Source organism: Anomalospiza imberbis, chromosome 9 (genome assembly GCF_031753505.1).
Source record: "Anomalospiza imberbis isolate Cuckoo-Finch-1a 21T00152 chromosome 9, ASM3175350v1, whole genome shotgun sequence".
Classification (NCBI taxonomy): Eukaryota; Metazoa; Chordata; class Aves; order Passeriformes; family Viduidae; genus Anomalospiza; species Anomalospiza imberbis.
In genome coordinates this window covers 3638975-3660524 of record NC_089689.1, presented here as the reverse complement: position 1 = coordinate 3660524, position 21550 = coordinate 3638975, and the positions used below count along the sequence as shown (strand labels likewise).

The 21550-nt window shown below is 45.0% G+C and overlaps 2 protein-coding genes across 7 annotated transcripts in view; both read left to right on the top strand.

The window, feature by feature from the left end:
* Positions 1 to 1537: 1537 nt before the first annotated feature.
* LOC137479117 (torsin-1A-interacting protein 1-like) lies at positions 1538 to 12327 on the top strand. Its single transcript, XM_068199399.1, has 6 exons — positions 1538 to 1925; positions 2171 to 2239; positions 5149 to 5250; positions 6102 to 6161; positions 8703 to 8762; positions 9790 to 12327. The coding sequence occupies exons 1-6, from the start codon at positions 1538 to 1540 to the stop codon at positions 10581 to 10583; spliced, it is 1473 nt and encodes a 490-aa protein (XP_068055500.1). The 3' UTR covers positions 10584 to 12327.
* A 4382-nt stretch (positions 12328 to 16709) lies between these two features.
* CEP350 (centrosomal protein 350) overlaps positions 16710 to 21550 on the top strand; it is a 70241-nt gene continuing 65400 nt past the window's right edge. For all 6 annotated transcript variants that reach the window (XR_011001969.1, XM_068199394.1, XM_068199395.1 and 3 more), the window contains exon 1: positions 16710 to 16866. The gene's annotated coding sequence lies outside the window, so the exon portion shown is untranslated. The remainder of the gene's footprint in view (positions 16867 to 21550) is intronic.

Sequence of the window (21550 nt, the reverse complement as noted above, 5' to 3'; positions counted from 1 at the left end):
TCCAGGTCTTTTCTATCCCTCTGTCTCTAAAACCATCCAGTCCCTTCAACACAGTGTTTGGGGCTGAAGGGCTGCCATTTCCACGGAAGCACAAGTGTCATGAAACTGGTGGCAAGTGTGTGACAAAATCAGGGAATCATTTCAGCCTCTCCAGGTTGAGAACCTGGTTCCCAAAAAGCCATTTGGCAGGAAAATTAGCTGGCTGGCCTAGGGCATGAAGTCATCACAAGTTACAAAAAAGGATGTTGCCATTCTTATGGTGATTTTCTTTTCCTGATGTGGTATTTGTTACATCCTCTTTAAATTTTGCTTTAGAAAACAATGCTCAATGTGTGTGTTCTGCTTTTAGGACTGGAAAGAATGACAGTATTTAGTGGTGGTACAGTAGGAGGTATCTCACAAATTATCTCACAAATATTCACTTGCTTTTGGGCGAAACTGCAACATTTATGGTGTGTTAGTAAATAATTTGGGGTATTTTCTGTTTTGAAATCTTTTTACAGAGAAGACAGGCACAGGAGTGGAGGCTGAATGAACTTCCCTCACCCAGCCTTCCTGCTGGATTGCACGGGAGTGCCAGACTCTCCTCAGTGACAGGACAAGGAGCAGTGGCCATAAACTAAACCACAAGAAGTTCCACCTCAATATGTGGAAGAAATCCTTTACAATGAGGGTGGCAGAGCACTGGGGAAGGCTGCCCAGGGAGGGCGTGGGGTCTCCCTCTCCAGTGACACTCCAAACCCACCTGGATGTGTTCCTCTGTCACCTGCTCCAGGTCACCCTGCCTTGGCAGTTGTGTCGGACTGGATGATGCCCAGAGATCCCTTCCGACCAGAACAATTCTGTGAATTTGTAAAAGGGTCTCTATTTGCTTAGCAACTCATTTCCAAGCTGGTCTTGAGCTGCTAGGGAGGGAGTCTAGAGGAGATCTTGTAGTCCTGTCAAATTGCATCTTGAAAACCTCCAGCCACAGGAACTCTACCGCATGCCTGGGTAAAAAAGCTTTATCAAGAATGCAATCAAAAAATCATCTAAAAATCCCTGTTTACCAGTAATGCATCTGAACAAACAGGTAAGAAAAGTGAAATGCCTAGTGAGATATTCCAGATCTGATGAACCAAAATGATTCGCACGCTAAGGAACAGAGCAGTGCAACGTTATCAGTGCCAGAGGACCTCGCGTCCCCCGGAGTACCTCCTGGCTTCCTCTCTCTGCCATTCAGCTGCTCCTTGTTCTTATTTTACAGGCTTTTCTGCCTCCGAGAAATGCGGGACTGGCCTCGTTGCGCTACGGTCGGGTCGCACATAGAAAAGGACCCTGCGGGGAGCGGAGGCGCCGGGCCCGGGCTGCCCTCGGGGGCCGCCCCCGCGGGGCCCCGCCGGGCTGGGGGGGCGCCGCCGTCCCGCATTTTTTTCACTGGGGGGCAGCAGCCGCGGCGCCGCCGGACGGGCGTTGCACGGGCCGCTCCCGATCCCGATCCCGATCCCGAGCCGGACGCCGCTCCGGGCCCCGCGGGCGGCCCGGCGGCGCCGGGGCCATGGCGGAGCGGCCGCGCTACCACGTGACGCCGCGGCGGCCGCTCCGCGCGCGGGCGGAAGCGGCGGGCGCGGGTCCCGCCCCGCGGGAAGTGAGGCCCGCGGAGCCGCCCCCGCCGCCGCGGGAAGGCGGCAGCTGCAGGCCCGGGCAGGCGGCGGCGGCGGGCGGACGGGGAAGAGGACGGGGCAGAGGACGGGGTCGCGGTGGGCGGCGCGGCGCGGCAGCGGGCGGCATGGTGGGCAGCGGTGACGACGAGGCGGCCCCGCCGGACGGCCCCGGGTTGGCTCCGCCGGACGGCCCCGGGCTGAAGCGGCGGCGGAAGAGTCCCCGGCTGTCGGCGGCGCGGCCGGAGGAGCACGGGGACGAGGTGGACAGCGCGGCCCAGCGCGGTAAGCGGCGCGGGCGGGCGCAGCGGCCCGCGGTGGATCCTGTGGTTGGCGGCGCGGTGGGGCGGCGCGAAGCGGGGCGGGCGGGCGCCGTGTGGTTCCCCTCCGGGGCTGTTGGGACGGGAGCGCGCCGCTGGAAACGGCGCGGGCTCCCGGTGAGCCTGGTGCTCCTGGAAGGCTGTCAGGCCGGGGCCCGGTGGGCTTGAGCCGAGGTGCCGGCTGTGCCCCTCACCCGTTTCTCGTTTCAGGGGACGAGCATCACTTCGGGACGCCAGACTCCCTGACGCGACCCCCTATAAAAGCGTACAGATCGCCAGGTAGGCTCCAGCTCCCAGAGCTCCCGGAGGGGCCGGAATGCCCCACGCTCAGGGAAGTGTGGTTTGTTGGGTTCTAGCTCCTTGGCAGACGTTACCGTGGCGCTCAGGTGAGGAAATCCCGCTGTGGCTCTTCCCCATACCCCAGGGATGCGAGGAGAAGCGATGCTCGGAAGGGTCGGTGCACGCAGAGCCCGCTGAAGCCCTCAGCTGGCTGTTTCTTGGTGGCTGTTCTTCCCTCCTATCGCTCGGAACACTGTTTTACCACAGCATCCAAATGTTACTAACACTGCTTGGTTTTGGAAGGCGGGATTTAAACAAGGTATGCTGAGCTGCAGGGATCAGTCCCTCGATGGCTGTGCTCCTTGCCGGGGGCAGCATTGCTTATGAGGAAGTGCATAACTTCCTTTGGGGCTTTTCTTCCTTTGAAACACCAGGGATGCTCTGGGACTTGCTCCTGGACACTGGGCTGGACAAGCTGCTGTGTTAGTGCTGTGTGGCACCTACTTGTTGCTTTAGTTGATGGAACCCGTGTCTTTCTCCAAGCTATAGAATTGTGCTAACTCAGGGTAACATAGTCACATGGCTTTAGCCTGTCATTCCACCAGGAAATTGTGAATAAATTGTACTTCCTTCCTCTTTACTCTGTTTTGGAGTGTGGCAGTGCTCAGAGATGTGTTGTGCTGGGACTGTTCTCCATTCCCATCTGGTTTTTTTTTGTCACCAGGATTTGTCTCCCTGTACTCTGCTCCAGAAGCAGAATTTCCAGGCGGCATGGAAAAAAAAAAAAAAATCTTACCTTGAGGAAGGTTATGAGTATTTCTTTAGGCAGGTACTGAGGTTTGTCTATGAAAAAAGCTCCTGCACCCACATGGTGGCTAACAGGGTATAATAGGCTCAGTGTTTTAAATGTGGCTGTACTGCTTCAGGAGGTACAGCTGAGGGTTGGGTTTTTAATTAGATGGATCTAAAAATGAGGCTTCTCTCCCTCCCACCCTCCCCAGCTCTTAGCAGCTGTATTGGATTATAGGCCCAACAGGTGTAAAAGTATGATAACAGACTCCAATTGTTTCTATAGAAGCAAAGGATTGGTTTCCCCCCATCTGTAGATGTGCAGTATTGTGCTTTTCCTGCAGAGCTTAGGGGGATGGTCTGTGAGGCAGGGGAATAAGCAGGCTGGGTTGTTGAGGGAGCAGAATTGTGCTGCTTCCCTGAGAACAGAATGGAAGCAAAACCATACCTTGAGAAACTGGTTCCTGGCTTCTACTAAGAGGTTTTAAATACGGGTCAGGCAACTTGCCTGGGGAGCTGGAAAGCTTTAAGAGCTTTAAGAAGAGCTTGCAGAGTTTTAAGAGTCTAAAAACTCCTGCCTTGAATCAGGGCAGCTTCTAGATCAGTGAGCTGAAGATACCTGCTAGCAATCTCCATGGAAGTTGTCTTACATTGACCTTTCTTTTCTGCAACTTCTAAGAAGTCTTTGTGGCACAAAGAATAGTGATGGAGGCCAAGAAGGGGAGAGGAATGGAGAGTAGGGACTGCCTGAGTAGCCCTCTGTAGATTGATAGATATTTTTGGTCTTCTGGTCACAATTACTAGGGAGATTTTCCTTGTAAAACCTCAGTACCTAGTGAAATATTATGGATCTGTAGTTTGGCATTCCTAAAGCAATTTGTTCAGTATCCTTGTTCTGAGCTTTGTGGGAAGTCAGTCAACAGCTTTTTAAGATGGATTTAAAACATAGGGCCCCCTGAAGTTGGTGCAAATACTTAACTGTTGCACCTATGACTTACCATAGTATAAAACTTACAGCTTTTCCCCATTTTTTGTGGTTTGGATGGGTCTGGTGGTTTTGTTTTTCTCCTTAGTATGTTTGACATAGTGTGCTGAAACTGCCGGAGCCCATTGCAGAAAGGCTGTTTTCTGTGTTGGAGTAAAAATATTCAACACTAGGTGGCAAGCTGTGCATTGCCCTTGGCATATGTTATAAGAGCTGCAGAAACACATTGAACCCCAGCAGAACCCTGGGCTGTTTAAAGAGTAAAAGGGCCCAGAGTGAATGTTAGAAAAAAATTACCAGTTGTATTTTTCCCTTTGCTGTTTGCTCTGCTGATGCTTGATAGCTGTGCCAAGATCTCTGTTCCCCAACTGTTCTACAGCTTTTTATTCTATGCTTGAGCTTTTTCTTGTCAGCCTCTCGATTCTGGGATTGAACTTTATCCTCTCCTGCTTCTGGTTTCCCAGCCCTGACCTTTGCTCTGTGACCTCTGATGTCCTACAGGGTTTATTTTTTCTAGTTAGTGACATTAACTAAGCTGGGTTTCATAGCTGAATGACTCTGTAATTTGGCAAACAGCTGAAAGATGTTGGTTTAGATTCTTCCCAGCTACCTGAGGGGTGAAATTAGGTTGCTGTTATGGATTAGGAGAGAATGAGACATAACTAAAGGATGGCTTGGACTCCATTAAAAAGGAACTTATTTTCTATATTTGCTTCTGTCTCTTTTCCCCTCTGCCCAATGCTGCGTAAGACAGCACAATTATTGTTTGTAAGTTGAGTGCCCAAAGCTGTGGGGAAAACTCTCTATACTCCCATGGTGTTTACACTGAATCCCCTTAGTGTAAGAAATTTCTTGGCTCCTAATATTCATGTTTTTAAGCCAAGACCTCCTAAAAATTATTTTTTTTATAGAAGCGCGTGGTGGTGTAGACAGCTGTATTTCTAGTGAACTCAAATTTACCATAAGCATTTCAAGTCTTAGTTGCTTTCTGTTGCATTTTAAGAGAACTTTTGGGAGTTCACAACTTGGAAAATCACTGATTTAAGTCATGAATGTTCTGAAACTACAACTTGGTCCTTCAGATTTATGATGTTGCCAATCCTCTTTTTATTCTTTTTTTTTTTGCTCCTGACAGGTGGTACTACAGTTTACTTCGAAGAGAATACAGTAAAGGAAAATGCTAAGGCTTATGACAGTAACAAAACTGAGAAACCAAACATTTCTGCACCGCTAAAAGGTAACAGCTTTTATCAGTACTTTTTCCATGGTGTAACAAATGATTGCTTAGCTGTATTAAAATGACAATCATTCAGTTCTTTTAGAAAAGGAACAGTTTTTGAGTTGAAATCTGAATGGATGAAAAAGGGTTTCTTTTTAAAAAAATTGTTTAAGTCTGTACTCCTGCCTGAGCCAAAATAAAACTGATTATAATATGATGATAATTTGCTTGGGTGAAAAACCTTAAAGTTCAAGAAAAGGCAGATTTCAACTTTGATAAATACCCAAATGTGTGGTTTTTGAAAAGCAAAACAAAAAGAAGAGTAATGTCATACCTGCTTCAAAAAACTTAGGAGTATGGATCTTTAATTGCCCTAGGCAAAGAAAACTAAAACTGCTCTTTTTCTAAAGAGGTGAGTTATCCTTGACTTTAGCAGGGGGAATGACCACAGCAAGTAATTTCAAGGTGAGGGAGCACTTTGCTCATTGCTAAGAGATTTTTCTCCATGTGCATTGCAGAAGCAATGGGGAGATACAGTGAGGGAAAAAATGGGATAATTTTTAGCCACAGAAGGTAGTTACGTGTCTTTTTAAAAGAAGACATAAGAATGATTTGTCATATTGTCAAAAGCCTTGGGGTGAAGGGCCAAATGAAGCCCTTTCTAATAGATGACAGTAACTTTCTCCATCTCAGAGGGGTCCAAGAGGCTGTGCATGTGCTGCAGGCTTGGTTTGGCAGCACAGCATATCCTCCTGCCCTAATAAGCTGTGAGGATTTCATGGAAAGAGCTAGAAGCATGTATGGCTAGTCTGTCCTCTTCTGACCTTTGATGTGGTAACTGAGTTCTTCCATTTGTGCTTTGCTTTCAGAAATAAAGGCTGACTTCCTTGAGAAAAATCAAGAGTGCTACTCAACTTCTGCACCACAGAGTAAGTTAAACAAGAGAACCTAGTCTTTCCCAGTCATTAGATGAAAAGGACAGAGTTATTTTCCTTTGCTCTGCTTCTGGTTTTTCTTGTACCCAGGGACACTGTCTGGGAAGATGGGCATGCACTCCGGAGGCAGATTCAAATAGAAACTGGAGAAGGCAGCATATTCCAGTCAGAGCCTTTCTGTGAGGTTATTCAGCTTGCTGACCACAGAAAATGCTCCACTTTCTCTTTTATTTTTCTTTTTGGAGTTGACTCATGGGACAGTAAGTGCAGAGCATGGAGTAGAGGCATTGTGGGGTAAGCTGAGGAAGGGAACAAAACCTTCACCTTTTGGTGGCAGTGAATGTTAGTTTGTACACAAACCTTCCCTTTTATCCTTTCCCTGGGAAGTGGTGGCTTGCTGTGATTGAATTAGTTGTTCTCTACTGAAAAGGAGCAGCATTTTTCTTTGCTGGCAAAATCCAGTCTGCTTATCTAATGACTAGCTCCCAGTGTTCCAGACCTTTGGGGGCTGTTTTGGGGTTTTTTTGTTTGTTTTTTTGGGTTTTTTTGTGGTTTTTTGTTTAAGTGGGTTTTTTTGGTTTTGTTTTTTTTCCTGTTGGCAGAGTACTTGAAAGAAAATGTTCTGAATTCTTAGTAAAATCTTGGTCCTTGTTTCTACCCTCAACAGGTATAGATACAGTTAGATGAAGTTTTATAAATCAGATTTCAGTCTGAAGAACCTGCAGGGGTTGCTTGGGCTTTTGTTTCTTTTTGGTTTTGTTGTTTGTTTTTTTTTTTTTTAACCATGGTGCATTCAGGAAGAGAAGCTCATCTTGTGGTAGCTGCACATCTGTGAAATGCCTTTGAAAAAGGAATTGATGCAGAGAGTTGTATCTTGTCTGGTACTTTTGCTTTTCTGTGCCACTCCAGGTGCTGCAGGAGTGGTTAGTTGTGCGCAGGGTGAAGAACTTTGGAAGATCACTTAAAACTCTGAAATCTTTAAGGTGTCTGCAGAACTTAGATTTTTTGAATTAAGCAAGACAGAATTTACTGGGCCTTTGTGGAAATTGTGTTGTAAATAATGCACAATTCGTAGGCAGAGTAAGATCTGGTTTTAGACTGTTGATTGAATTATTTTTTCCTTTATTGTATGAGTTACAGCTGTCACCTAAATATGAAGCCTGCTCTGTGCAAAGAGAGCTGCACTGTGATGTATTACAGAATCGAGGTGATTTTGAACTGTTAACTCTTAGAAGATTGAGATAAGCTTAGCCGGTGACAAGCTTCATGGCTGTGCCCTTTTGGGGTAGGGGGTTGAAATTACAGAATAGAGCAGTTCATTAAGCCAGTTAAGCCCCAGCTTTAACCAGAGCTGCTTTTAGCACCTTCTGCAATTACGTTCATACAGAAACAAGGTTATGGAGTTTATTTCAGTGTCTTTAAATAACTTCTGCAGGGTATGTTTGTTCAATTTATTCTCAATAGTGCCATTGACAGTGTCCTGATTTGGTTATATATTAAAGAGCCTTCAGCTTTGAACCAGTTGCTGTTCAACAAGGAGACATAAATTCTCCTGTCTTTTTAATTAACTGGCTAAATGTAGAAAACATGCTGACCAAAAATTGCACAGTACATATTCTGGTCTCTTGGGAAAGTTGTTCATAACACTTTATGGATAATGCCTCTTGTATTTTGCTGTCTGAGCCCATTTAAATAGACCAAAAGTATATGTTGAAGTTGAAAGCTTGCATTTTGCTTTAAAAGCATAATTCATCCCAAGAAACTGAGTGCTGATGAAGCAGGCCTCCAACCCAAGCTACATGGAGAGGGAAAAGAAGACTGTACATTTAACATATTGCTTTGTTTTTTCTATTTAGGTCTTGCATTTTGTTGTTTATGTAATGTGTCCATTAATGAAGTTTCCATTTTTACGCCTCTCAAATTCTTGAGCAAAATCAGGAAGCTTAACTGGGACATGGGATCCTTGTGCAGAAAATAACAGTGTGTTAAATCTCTTCCATTTCATCACCTTGTACTTGAAATTGAGTTTTACTTGCATAATTCTTCAAGAGTTGAAAATCTTTGGGGGTGATTTGTGGTAGGCTGGGGACTTGTGCTTTCTAGGCGAGATTGTCAGGATGGCTTGGGAACTGGCATTTGGCAAAGAGCAGAGATTGAGGTTTGCTCTGACAGTTGAGTGAGACTTCTCAGGCTGGTAATAGTGGTGAAGGTGTCATTTTCCTTGTTCAAGATGATTCTGTTGAGCACAAGAGGGAGAATGATGTGGAAGGGAACTGAAAACCCTGAACCTGACCCAGCCCCACCTGGGATGAGGTGACAGCCCCACCTTTGCTCTGACTTAGCAAGGCTGTGTTTGCTTCAGCAGGGTGCTTTGTTACCCTTCCTGTCAGCTTTGTGGAATTTTGCATGTAAAAGCATAACTAAGAACAGCTTTTCCTTGAAAATAATGCAGTTTGGTGATTTCAACTCCCTGCTGAAGATGGGTCGTAATTGTCTTAGTGCTCTTCTCATGTTCCTTTCTTAATCTCTTAACAGGCAGAAGTAAATCTCGGTATCAGTCCAGTACAGAGAAGCAGTCACAGCCTCTAGCCAAAAGTAAGACTTCTGCTTTCACTTCTGTTTCATGCTTGTGTAACATTTAACCATTTTTATGCCTTTCCAAGTATTTCAGTTCCTGGGAGTTGGTGTTAAGCTGAGGGTCCTGATTGCTGATTGCTTGCTGGGACATGTCATCAGCATGAAGGAAGGAAGGGTGTTGTATAATGGATAACATTTTCACCTGAATTTGAGGTTTTTTATCTGTAATGTTCACAAATTTAAAACTGAGGCAGTTATTTAGCCATTGTTGTGTTGCTGTCCTGATAAAAGTTAGGGTGTAAAGAGGTAACAAAAGGAATGCAGTTCTTCCTGTTTCCAGGAACATTGGTGTCTTTTGTCACTCATTTTACTGGGAACAGAATCCTTTTGCTTGCAGTGCATTGAAACAAGTGTTAATTTTACTGTTCAAATACGAAACCAAATCAAAATAGCTGATATTTTGTACACTGTTTGCTGTGTGTACTTTGTGAAGCTCACTGACCAAAGGCCACAACACTCTCTGATAGTGTTGACCATCAGTGTTTGAGATGCAAAAATTGCTGCAGGAACTATTTTTGTCCTAAGGGAATAGGAAAGAGAAATAACACAGAAACCATTCTGGTGCAGCCAGGTTTTCTAGAGGATCTTTTCTGCAGGCAGTAAATGTAGGAGAAGCTTTGACCTTTTTCAGAGCCATTTTAAGCTCTTAGATTTTATTAAATTGAATGGAATATTGATGAACTTTAAGAGCTCCTTTTTCAGAAGAAGGTCTAATTTACTCTTAGTCAATCTGGGAATGTGTAAAAATGTTCTTTTTTTTTTTAATGTTGTCACTTCACAAAGTGGCTTGAGTTCAAAACTGTGTTTTCTGTTCAGTGGTTTGGTTTTTTTTTTTTTAACTAGATCATGCTTTCTATGCTTTTCAACTACTGTACCAGTATTGAGAATGAGATTATTTCAGTTTCCTCTTATTTTCCCTTCACTTGTTGACTTCTGATGCCTTTTAAAACATTGTTTTCTTCTTGTTTGCTCCATCTCTCTATAGATGAGGGTGAATCACAGAATGGATTTCATAAGATGTGGACTTTGTTACTGGTTCTGTTAATTTGTGTCCCACTGCTTTATGTCCTGTGGAGTGGAATTCAAGGTGGAACCTCCTCAAGGAGAGATGCTGAAATTCTGCAAGAGTTTCGGGCCCGGATGGAGAAACTAAAAAATACTTACCAAAGCCAGGACCCCAAACTGTGGAGAAAAGCCCGTGTGTCCCTTGAGAAACGTCTGAACTCTTCCCATGTGCATCTGGAGCCTGCTATCCTGCTGCTCACAGCTGGCCGGGAAGCTGAGAAGGCCCTGAGGTGCCTGAGCAATGAGATTGCCAATGCTTTTGCCTCTTCCCAGAATGCCACCACGATCAGCATCGACGGGGTGGACAAGGCTGTGCTGGACAGTGACGCTGTCAAGCAGGAGGTGGACACAGAGCTCAGCTCTGGGTTCAGTGAAGGCAAGAAGGTGGCAGTGGTGCATCGATTTGAGTCACTGCCTGCAGGCTCCACCTTAATCTTTTACAAGTACTGTGACCATGAAAACGCAGCATTTAAGGACGTGGCCCTTCTGCTGACAGTTCTCCTGGACGAGCAGTCACTGAGAAAGAGCCTCACCTTCCAAGAAGTGGAGGAGAAAGTCCGGGATTTCCTCTGGGCAAAGTTCACCAGTTCAGATGTTCCTAGTTCGTACAATAGCATGGACACAGATAAGCTGAGTGGACTGTGGAGCCGGATATCTCATCTTGTGTTGCCTGTTTGGCCTGAAAAGGGCCTCCCTCTAGAGGGATGCACATAAAAGTTGCTGGAGAGCGCTTGGGAAAGGAGGAAGACACAAAATGTGTGTTGCAAGGCAGAGCAGGGAAGAACTTAGTGTGGCTGCTGAGCTCAGGCAGCAGCAAACCAGTCCTTTCTGTGCAGAGACTTTCCACCAACTGCAGGGTTGTTTCTGCCAAAGTAACTGGGACTTCTCTTAGTAAACTACAGAGTGTGTGCAAGGGACTTGTTGGTTGTTTGTAAATTGTATTCAGTGAGGCATTCAGCCTTGGTATCCTGGAGCTGAACATTGCCGTGCCTCAGTTCAGAGTCACTCATCTGCCTCTGAACCTGTGTAGAAGCATTGTTGGCTTTGCTGTGAGGATCCTTCCCTGGTGGTGCATAAAGCTGGTATCACTTTTGACAAGGTAACAGAACGTAAAACCATCACCTTCATCTCCCAGAGTTGCTTACTTTACTTCTAACATAAGAAATAAACTGAAAATGATGATAAAGTAATGTGAGTCTAAGCACAAGCTTCTTCCTGATCCATTGGATCATAACATAGGTGTCAGCTATCTCTGGCCACTTGTAGAAGTAGCAAAATTGCTTGAAAAATCTGTGATCTGTAGAGAGCCTTTTAGCAAGCATTTCTTCCTTAAATGAGCCTGCCCCAAACAGTTCTGGAGAAAGAGAAAAGGTGAGGTACAAAGGTTGCTGAAAGTCAGTAATACTAATGTCAGCTAAATAATTCCTCAGTACCTCTTTGCCTAGCTGCTTGCAGGGGTTCTCTACTCTTTTTCAAAGTCTGCAAGTTGTAAAATTTGGATGGAAATTATAAAACGTCATCCCCATGTACATACTATCTCCTTTCCAAACAAAACTTTAGGAAGATAATAGGTTATTTCTCCTTTTACTAAGATCATTATTTTTGCATTGAGAGAATCTATTTATTTGTGGTACTTGATATCCTAAAAAAATAACTTCTTGTATCTGTGTATAGCTGGCTGCTTGCTGTATAAATTTCGAGCAAAGAACAGATTTGCAGAGCATGCTTTTAAAATGTTTTTTAGTCTCTCATGTCAAGAGTTCCTCACAAGTACCTGTTTCTATTGTTAAATACTTTGGGTAAAAAAATAAAGAGAAAAGCAGCACTTCCATTTCATTGCTGTTACTTCATGCTCTGAGCTATTGGTCCATGTCCATTGGGTTTTACTGAGTGTGAAGGAATGTGTGAAGATGCTCTCAAATTAATAGGATGTTTTCTTGTAGCAGCTGTCAGATTTGGCCCATCCTTCATTCACAAGCCCTTTGAACTGTCCCGTTGAAAAAAAAAGTCATTTTCAACAAGAAAAACCTGTTGAGGAGCTGGAGCTTCTGGCTTCTTTCTGCTAGGCAAGGTTGGGGGTGTTAAGTGGAATTGACCAAAATCACCTGAAGCATATAAAAGAGCAGAGTTTGGGAGACACAGAGCTGTAGTCACTTAAGCCGGAGGTGGATTTGTTCTAATTATTAAGAGCCAGCAATGGATAATGCTCCCTATTTTAATGGGCAGAAATAAAAACAGTAAGAAGACGTGGAAGTGCTGTTGTTCTGGATGTTTAATAACTCAGGAAGGAAAAGATGGCATTTACCTTTTGAACATTTCACTGGACAAATGTTTTTTATTAAAAAAAAACCCAACTGTGACTTATTTTCAAATTTGTCCTCATAGCATATTTGTTTGTATATTATGTAAACTATTTTAGTAATGATTCAAAATAAACATACTTGTTTGTTTTATAAAAGCTGTTTTAAGACTTGCCCACTGAATTTTAAGTGGTCAGACTTTTTTTTCCTCATATTTAAATTGCTCATTTCACTTTTGACCAACTAGAGATGCCTAAAATACAACCTTTTGCAAAATTCAGGACTTCTAAGAAACTTCAGTGGAGTGGTAGATACTGGGATGCCGATGCATGTATTTCATAATATCAGGGCTTTTGTCTGACAGGGAATGTTCCAGGAAATGGCTGTGAATTGTCTTTACTTGGTGTTCTTGTACTAATTCCCCAGTTCTGATTTCAGCTGGAACTAATGATAAGATATGGTTCACTTGTTTCATTAGCCCAATACCAGAGTCAGCAGCTGACAAAAGGGATGACTTCATCCTTGTTCCACTCCTGGCTGCATGTTCTGTACTTTTGGTGGTACAAACCAGTGCACTGTGAACTGACTGCAGGAACAGTCTTACTGAAAAGTAACTTTAAAAAAATTATCAGAACTGGCCACCACAAAAAAAACCCCAAAAAAAACCCAAACAAAGTTGCAACATGAGGACATGAGATTGCATGCATATACAATTAAAACATATATAATACAGGTTATTTTCTGTTTCTAAAACTTCTCTTCCTTGTAGGTATTAAAGAGCTGTATTCCTGGTTCAAGAGAAAATAGGAAGGTGTCTGGAAACTCAAGACTTAAGGTTGTGCTAGCCAAAGGAAAATCTTTTTTTGTCGTTTTTGTGAACTGTTGGGAAAGCTACAAAGGTATATTTCCAAATATGTTGTGCTGCTTAGTCTGAAAAGAAATAAAACCAAGACTATTATAGTCAGTTGCCCCTTCCATAGGAGGAGGAAAGGCTCAGGATTAGAGGACTCTTGCTGCTCTTGAAGCAGCAGGTTCCTTTGTAGCTGTCTGTGGCTTTGTCCTTAAAAGGCTCTCATTAAATATCCACAGGTACTTAATGCAGATCTCATTAAGCAACTCCTACTCAGCCAGAGGTGAAGAGTAATGTCTGTCTGTGTTCCTCACAGGCAGCTGATTACTATCCTCCTTGTATAATTATTTCATTCCCTGGGGCAAAAGGAGCCATTTGATGTTTTCCAAACTGCAAAATAGTTCGGCTCCTTCTAGAGAAATCTCACTTGTGAAGTTGAAGTGTCCCTGACTGTCAACAGATCAGGAAATTAGTTTGTGACAGAAAAAATGTGGTTTTTCAGACCAAAGACACCAGATCTGGCCTTGAGACCAAGAAGGGGATTTTCCTTCTTCTGTGGCCTTTAGCAAAAAAACTTTTGAGTAGAACATGATCTTTTGGAGGAGGGATGAATCAGCTACACACCAAGCTGCAGACAAGATTTCCAGCACTCTGCAAATTGGACTGGAAATGGTCAAAGCACTCCTTGGGTTGTGAGCAGACGGAGCTGCAGGTGGAAGGGGGATTGTGACCCCTCTCCTGCTGTCACCTGTGGGCACCTGCAGGATGGAAATCCCTTACTGCCTTCAGCTGTGGCTGTTGTGAAAGGGACCCAGAACAAAGCACTGCCCAGCTGGTGTTACCTTGTCTCTCACACCCTGCTCTGAGTCATGCAGTGCTGAGTGTGGAGCATGCTAAGCAGGTTTGCAAAAAGGAATTCATTTCCCCCCCCTTTTTTTCACATCAACAAAGTACTACTCTTTCTGCAAATTAAATTAAAAAATAAGTTGTGGCTTTCATATCCTTGTTTTTGAAAATTACATTTGTTTTGCACGAAGAGTACAGCTCAAACTGAATGCAAAAGGTAAGGTGAGAGCTCCATGTTAAGGCAGGCATAAAATTATTTGCTGTACAGGACACAGCTATATGCACCATCTGCAGTGCAATTGCCAGCATGCTGTATTTAGGGAAAAGAATCTGGTTTTGGAGGGGTGTAATGAAACATGAACAACTTGCCAGATTCTGTGTTAGGACCCTGTGGTACAGTTGGAAAACTGTGGGAAGAAATCTGAAGTGATGCCTTTATTTCATAAGAGGACAATTTTTCATGCATTGTTTCTGCTGTCAGATGGACTGCAAAGTCGTAGGAGTACAGAGAAGGGAGGGGGGATGTCCTGTAGTCCCCACAGCTGTCCTGTGTCCTGTTTTATTGTCAGCTCCTGACAGTTGGATTTATAATTGTATGCCTGGAAAATCTCATTCCATGTCCAACAGGTGGAAGCACCCTTCCCCAAATTCCTCCATGGCTCTTGGGAGCCACGTCAATCAGGGAAAGGGGGGAGGGAGTCTGGGGGCTCTTGGCTGCAGGAGCCAGCTGCCCCTTTCTAATTTTAGAAGGGGTGTGCAAGAACAGTGTGGAGTGGAAAACTTTCCAAACCTCTTTCTTAAAGCTGCAATAAGCGAGTGAGTGAAAGATGAGAATGTGGCTCTTTGCTTTTCACTTGCTGAGCGTCTCCATGCAGCACCTCCAGCGCCGGGGCAGCGCTCGCTGCTGTTCCCTGCCTTGCTTTGCCCTGTAGGGAGCTCGTCCAGCTGCAGTGTTCCACTCCTTCACCTGGGGCTGTGTGCAGGTAAAAGCTTCCTTTATTTCCGAATTTCACCAGGTGACCGCCTTTTCCACGAGAATGTCTTTTCTCTTTTTCTTTCTCATGTCGGGTGTTTGCCCATCAGAGCTTTCCACTTCACTGCAAGGGAATCTTTGGACGTGAAAAAGATTCACTTTCAAACCAGTTAGGTTCCACTGGCAGGTACAGAGAGCAAATAGGAACAAAACCGGAACACAAACACTGCCTTCTAATTCCATTTAAACCAACCATTTCCATGTTTGAGAAAATCCTAATGTGATGCCTGGTTTGCCTGGAGATGAGAAGGAGGAGCGTGAAACTAGACTAGCTGCTTCCAAGCAGAAAAGAGAAACTGTGTTTAAAAGCATAATTAAAGAGGCAGTGCATTACGAAAGTGCTGAATAATTTAAATAGGCTGCCAGTCCAGCAATATTAAGCAGTAAATTTAAGCAAACATTATGTGATGATGGGGAATGTAATAATTTCATTTGCCCTAGTCTGCAATCCCATACATTACAGTAATATTGTTTTCATTGACTGAAATTGCCATTATTAATATTATTACTTTCAGTCTCCTGCATTTGGGAGCAGCAAGTTCGTTCTTTGAGGACTCAGGAGGGAATTTGGCACTACTTGCCACTCTTTCCCACTGGACCTGTGCTTGTCCTTCCGTGTTCGGATATTTTTTCTCCTCATCTGGCAAAACAAAATAATTTCCAAAGGTTTAACCACTGACATGTCGAGCTCACCTCTTCTTTCAAAGGAGGTATGCTTATGCAGGAAAATGTACTCTGTAATTAGTTTGTATATGTAAAAGTCCCAAATTAAGGCTAAATGAGTAAGCTGTAATTGTGATGTTATTAAATTCTGCATTGCCTAAACTTCATAGCAGTAATCTCTCAGCATTTAGGGTGTTTTCCTGTGATGTTCCCATACTGGAATAACTTACATGCAAAACGATGACCATTTACTAGAGTACAAATAGGTTAATCCTTTCTAGTGAAGTTTAAAAAAAATAGCTCTGATAGTTACCGGGATCCTTTAGTGTTTGGGGTAGATAACTCTCCACCCCCGTGCTCCCCCAAGAGATTTGGCACCAAACAATCACACTAATGACGGAAAACCAGACCGGGGAAGTTGTAGACAGGCCCTGAAGGGAACATTCCCAAAATAACTGTAGGAAGAAATTCTTTTTCCTATTCTAATAACTTTCCTTCTTCAGTGGAAATAATTTTGCTATAGCTGGATAATATCTTAGACCTATTTTTGAAGCGTGGGTGGTTTTAATGCATCTACAGGGTGGAATGTATGCATTAGAAGTCAGTATGCTAACAAATTCTTCCGTGTCTGTAATGAGTGATAGAAGTGAAATGAAGCCCGTGGAACTCAGTCATGTCTCTGAAGTTCTGCACAAATGCTTATTCAAATTAAAATTCGGGAGAGTGTAATTGGAAAAAAATTTGCAAAAAAAAAAAAAAAATTGAATTATTTGTGTAAAGATGACTTAGCTGTGAACACAAACGGCTCAAAAGCGGTGCCCTAGTTTCGGCTGGAGCCGCCTCAGGAATGCCAGCATCAGCGCTGGCTTCACTTAGCATCGCCACGTCCTGGCCTCGCACCAACACCCCGACACATAAAACGCAAGGGGACTGACCCGGCAGGTCAGGCCTGCAGAAGGGAGGGCAAACAGAAAAGCCCCGAGCGACCCACGGGAGAACGCGGCTCTCCCGCGGCTGAGGCGAGGCAGGGCAGGGCAGGGCGGCCGCGCCGCACCCAAGATGGCGGCCGGCGCCCGGGGGCCCGGCGGGACGGCGCCATGCTGGGAAGGTCGGCGGCGGGCCGGCTCTCGCGAGAGTTTCCGCTGCGCCGCCGCCGCCGCCGCCGCTCCGTGTCAGTTGCGGGCCGGTAATGGCGGCGCTGAGCGGCCGCTGACGGGCCGCGCGCCGGGCTCGGGCCGCCCTCCCTCCGCCCGCCCTCCGCGGGATGTGCCGCGACCTGCCGCCGCCGCAGCGGGCGTCCACCAGGTGAGGAGGCGGCGGGAGCGGCCCGCGCCGCCGCCCCAGGCCGCGCTCGGCCGGCGGTGCCGCCCCGCCGGGGCGTCGGGCGAGGTGGGGCCGGGGCGGGCCCGGCCCGAGGAGCCGCCGGCTGTCACTTGGCTCGGCCGCTCCGCCCGGCTCCGGCGTCTCCGCCGCATCCGCTTCACCCGTTAAGTGTCTTTCTTTTTCTAGTTTTAATTTGTTTTCCGCTGCTTGTCGTACCGGGGGGTGGCGGATGAACGGAGAGGGTTGGGGTGCTCCGTTCCGCTGTTGTCTTGTCGCGTTGTGGGGGAAACCGCCAATCCCGGCTGTTTCTGCGGACAAACAGAAACAGAGCCGGGGGTGGCCCCGCTGCCCCGGGAGCCACCCCGAGCACGGGGACGGCGCTTTTAAAGTTTAAATGTGCGCTTTGCTAAACGTGTGCCTGTGCTGTGCCAGGGCGTCCTGCCCCGGCATTGCGGCATCGCTCGGTGTCTGCCCGCTCAAAGTCCTCCTGACATCCCCGGCAACATCTGCCCCGAGCGTGCTCTGACTTCATCGGTGCCATTCACTGTGCCTGTGGGAGGCATAGAGGCTTCTATACGCGTATGACTGGGTTGGTTCGTTGTTTTTTGTTTTGTTTTGGTTTTATTTTTCCCCCTGTGGATGCAGTTTTGTGTGGTATATCGCCTGCTGTCGGTGTAGTCTTTGTGGAATAGTTCGGGTAGTCAAGCACTGGAATAGGTTGCCCAGGGAGGTGATGGAGTCACCCTCCTCAGAGGTGTTTAGGATGTTTGATGATCTTAAGGGTCTCTTCCAAGCTTGACGATTTTCTGATTCTCTGATTGTTTCTGTCTCTGGGTATAAGCTGTAGCTCAGCAGCTGAGCATCTCCTGGCACGGGGTAAGTGTAAGTTTGCAGGTAGAGGTTCCTTGTGTAAGTTTGCAGGTAGTGGTTTGTCTGTCAAATAGCTTCATTGTGTAGATGAACAATCCACTGTCTTGAAATTGAAAATTTAACATTTGACTGGTCGGTTCTGGTCGGGAGGGGGGGGTTTGTCATCTTAAACTGCTTCAACTGTTCTACTGATTTGAAACTCAAAGTACAGTGACCAAAAGTGTTTGTGGGACAAATGTGGAGCTGTGATTCACTACTTTGCATGTAAGTTCTCAGTGTTCTGTCGAGCTGTCTGCGCCGTCCGGCTACGTTTTGCTGTCTCTTTGCTATAGTTCTGGTTGCTGCAACAGTTTCATTAGGTAATGCTTGAGATAATTAGATACAACTGAGGGTGTGGCCACGTGAACGCTGTAAACTGTCGAAGGCTTCGGTTTCTGTGAGTGACGCTACTTTAAACAGAAGGTATCCTGCTCCCACTAAGCAGAGCAGCTTAATTTATGGAGTAATGGCACATTTCTGCGAGGGGCCAGGGTACCGTGGAAATTACAGACATCCAAAGGAGTATGGGCTGCATCTTGAGAGAGGTGATTGTGCCCCTCTGGTCCACTCTCGTGAGACCTCACCTGGGGTGCTGTGTACAGTTCAGGTGTCCCCAGCGTAGAAAGGACATGGAGCTGTTGGAGCAAGTCCAGAGGAGGACACAAAGTTGGTAAGAGAACTGGAGCACCTCTCCTGCGAAGACAGGCTGAGAACGTTGGGGCTGTTCAGAGCAGATTGCGTGGGGACCTCACAGTGTGTTCAGTATCTGAAGGGACCTACAAGGAAACCAGAGAGGGACTCTTTGTTGGGAACTATAGAGGTAGGACAAGCGGGGATGGCTTCAAACTGAAAGACCGGGTTTAGCTTAGGCACTGGGAAGAAATTCTTCCCTGTGAGGGTGGTGAGGCTCTGGCACAGAGCTCACAGAGCTGTGGCTGCTGCCCCTTCTCTGGAAGTGTTCAGGACTAGATTGGATGGGGCTTGGAGCAGCCTGGGATAGTGGAAGGTGTCCATGGCCAGGAGTTGGAACTCAGTGATCTTTAAAGTCACTTCCATCCCAAACCATTGTAGGATTCTGTGTTGCTGACTGGCATGGATCATCTTGCAGGCTGCCTAGGCTGGGTGTGGTGGTGACTGAAAGAAAATTATTTTAAAATTATAGAACATCTTGTTTGCGTGGGTTTGTTTTACTAAGCTTTGGTGCATAGCTCAGGTTTGAACACTGTACTGATAAACCAGTCCCAACGTGGATCATGTCTTTTATGTCTTGAAATAACTTTATTGGCAATATCTCTCACCACGGCAAAAGCATCCCTTAAATGGGTAAGAATCTAATCTTGGAGTTGCTACATCTGTGCTGAAGGTTTTGTTGACTTGGATGTAATGACCTTTGTGTCTCCTTTCACCCCTCTACCAGACATACAGCTGCTTTCTGCTAAAAAGGTTTCCTTGTATCAAGCAGACTTGTGGATAAAGTCATTAATGGGTTTAGTCCCATGGACTTTAGAGTGCTCAGATGAGGCTGCAGTCCTATTGATGTGCTTCCAGTTAGGTTTGAAATCTGGAGTGTCAGTGCACACAGCACTGGATCTATTCTGTGTTACCATCTCTGGGAGGTGAGTGAAGCTGCACAGCGTAACATGAATGGTGTGATGTACCTGATGCTGCTTCTTTCCTCCCAGTTTGCCTGTCCTTGCAGCAACATGATAAACTGTAAGAAAAGTCACCATAAAAGAAAAATTATTAATTTGCTGCCAGGTTAGTGAGTTGAACTGGCTCGAGTTGCAGTCAGGTGAGCATTGCGTCTATGACAGAGTGACATGATTGCTAGAGAAGGTAGCAAGGAGTATTTGGATCCCTTCATCACTGTGGAGCTGCTAAATCTGCTCAACTCCACCTTGAAAACTTACATCAGAGAGCCACCTTTTTATCAGTACAGCAGACCTGTTTAACTCTGCTATTGATGTACTTCAACAAATTGATGCTATTCAAATCAATGTGAGTGTTAATATAAGATCAGGTGTAGTGATACAGTAATGATAGCAGAAGGACTTTGGTAGTTGAGTGCAGAAAGAAAACTTTCCCAGTGCAGTCAATATATTAGGCATGTGGCTGGATTACAACAGAAGTGTAAAATTTATCCATAGACATAAGTGCTTGGAAGATAGATGTGTATCATTGTGCTAATGATATAATAGGCTTTAATGGACTGCTCCATTGAGAATAAAATTACTTGTATGCCTTAAGTCTGAAACCTTTGTCAATATGCTAGAGAAAGAATAGAGCAAATAAATGAACTAATCAATTATACCAGGTCAATTGAAACTTAGTGAATGCTAACAGAAATTCTGGCTGGTTTAACTTCCTAAGAACACTTCTCACCAATGGCAGAATTTCTCACTAAGTCACATCCATGGCAATGCACCAGGTGGAGTTCTCATACTGAAACAGAAAAAGCTTTTAAAGGGATGGTGTTATTTAAACATGAAAAAATATCTTAGTGCTACATGTAGCCAGATCAAGAAAAAGTCTTTTAGCAGAGTCCTGGTATCTGCCTTTGTAATGCCAGGTCAGAAACAGAGCTGGTGGTCACTGTTCAGCTTGTCATGAGGTTTTTGTGTTTGGGGTGTTTTGATACCTTGTGTTGTTATTGAGACACTTCTTAGATGCTCCTTCTGAATGCAATTCTGAGCAGAGGCATCAAAGTTGAGAAAGTGGCATTTGGAACATCTTCCCTGAAGTTTTCACGCACTTTAGTCTGCTTTGAAAGAAAATAGTGATCATCCTGCAGTTGACACAGCTGCAGGTGAAGTTGCTTCTCTGCTCATGGTTCTGTTGGGACTGTTTGAAAGCTGCTGTCTTTGTCAAAATTTACAGGTCTGGTTTTCGTACCTGGCTGAGGGCATTGCCTGTAAGTTCTAAGAAGACTCCTTCACAGTGAGATGAGACAGAGCTTGAAGAATTTGAGCATATTCTGCTGAATGGATTTATTATGGGCTGAAAGAATTGAAATCTAATGTGCAGTTTCTGGTAACTAGAGGTGGAACCAGTGAATGAAGTCTTGTTTTGAAGGCTGAGAAAAGAAAATGCAGGAGTACTTTATTGGTTCTAGGAACTGGGGTATTTTCTTCTCTGTCATAAATGCTAAGATCTTTGAAGTCAAAGAAAATACAGAACTTGTGAATGGATAGGCAAAGCCTTGTGTGCATCTCCTTAATAAATGGATGCATTCTCTGTGCCTTTGTACTCTGATTTCTTCATGAACAATGAATCAAGTTACACTAGCTGTCACAACATTCATTTCAGTAGATTTCCTCAGAGTACCTCCTGGCATGTGATGCAGCAGAGGAAGACATTTAATTTCAGTAGAACCACTAATCCCTTTTTTGGGCCAGTTTTATTTGTTATCACTTCTCCATCACTTGTGATGAAGCAGAGACACTTTTGCAAGTTGCCATGTCTTTTCATAGCAAGAGAATGTGGTAAGTGTCCATTCTCAGCATACAGTTTGAAAGAATCAGATCCAGGAATGTTTCATTTATAGAGAAATCTGCACTGTAGTTTGGATGCAAATTTAGTAGCTGACTCGTGCCAGTGATTTAATCATAGAACTCAGGAAACATATTTGTATTTTCTACTGGGTTTTTTTGACATTTGATGGATGTGTGTTTATATCATTTATTTCCTGGTTAAAAGCTAGAGGTAGTGACACATGCTTTGAAATGTTTAAGTGCTCTTCTATCTGCAAGTGTGTGGT

Excerpts from the sequence above, each read along its gene's own strand:
- LOC137479117 (XM_068199399.1), top strand. The coding sequence starts at position 1,538 with ATGGCGGAGCGGCCGCGCTACCACGTGACGCCGCGGCGGCCGCTCCGC. Across the intron at positions 2,240-5,148 it reads AAAAGCGTACAGATCGCCAG|GTGGTACTACAGTTTACTTC; the intron begins GTAGGCTCCAGC and ends TGCTCCTGACAG. Across the intron at positions 8,763-9,789 it reads GTCACAGCCTCTAGCCAAAA|ATGAGGGTGAATCACAGAAT; the intron begins GTAAGACTTCTG and ends ATCTCTCTATAG.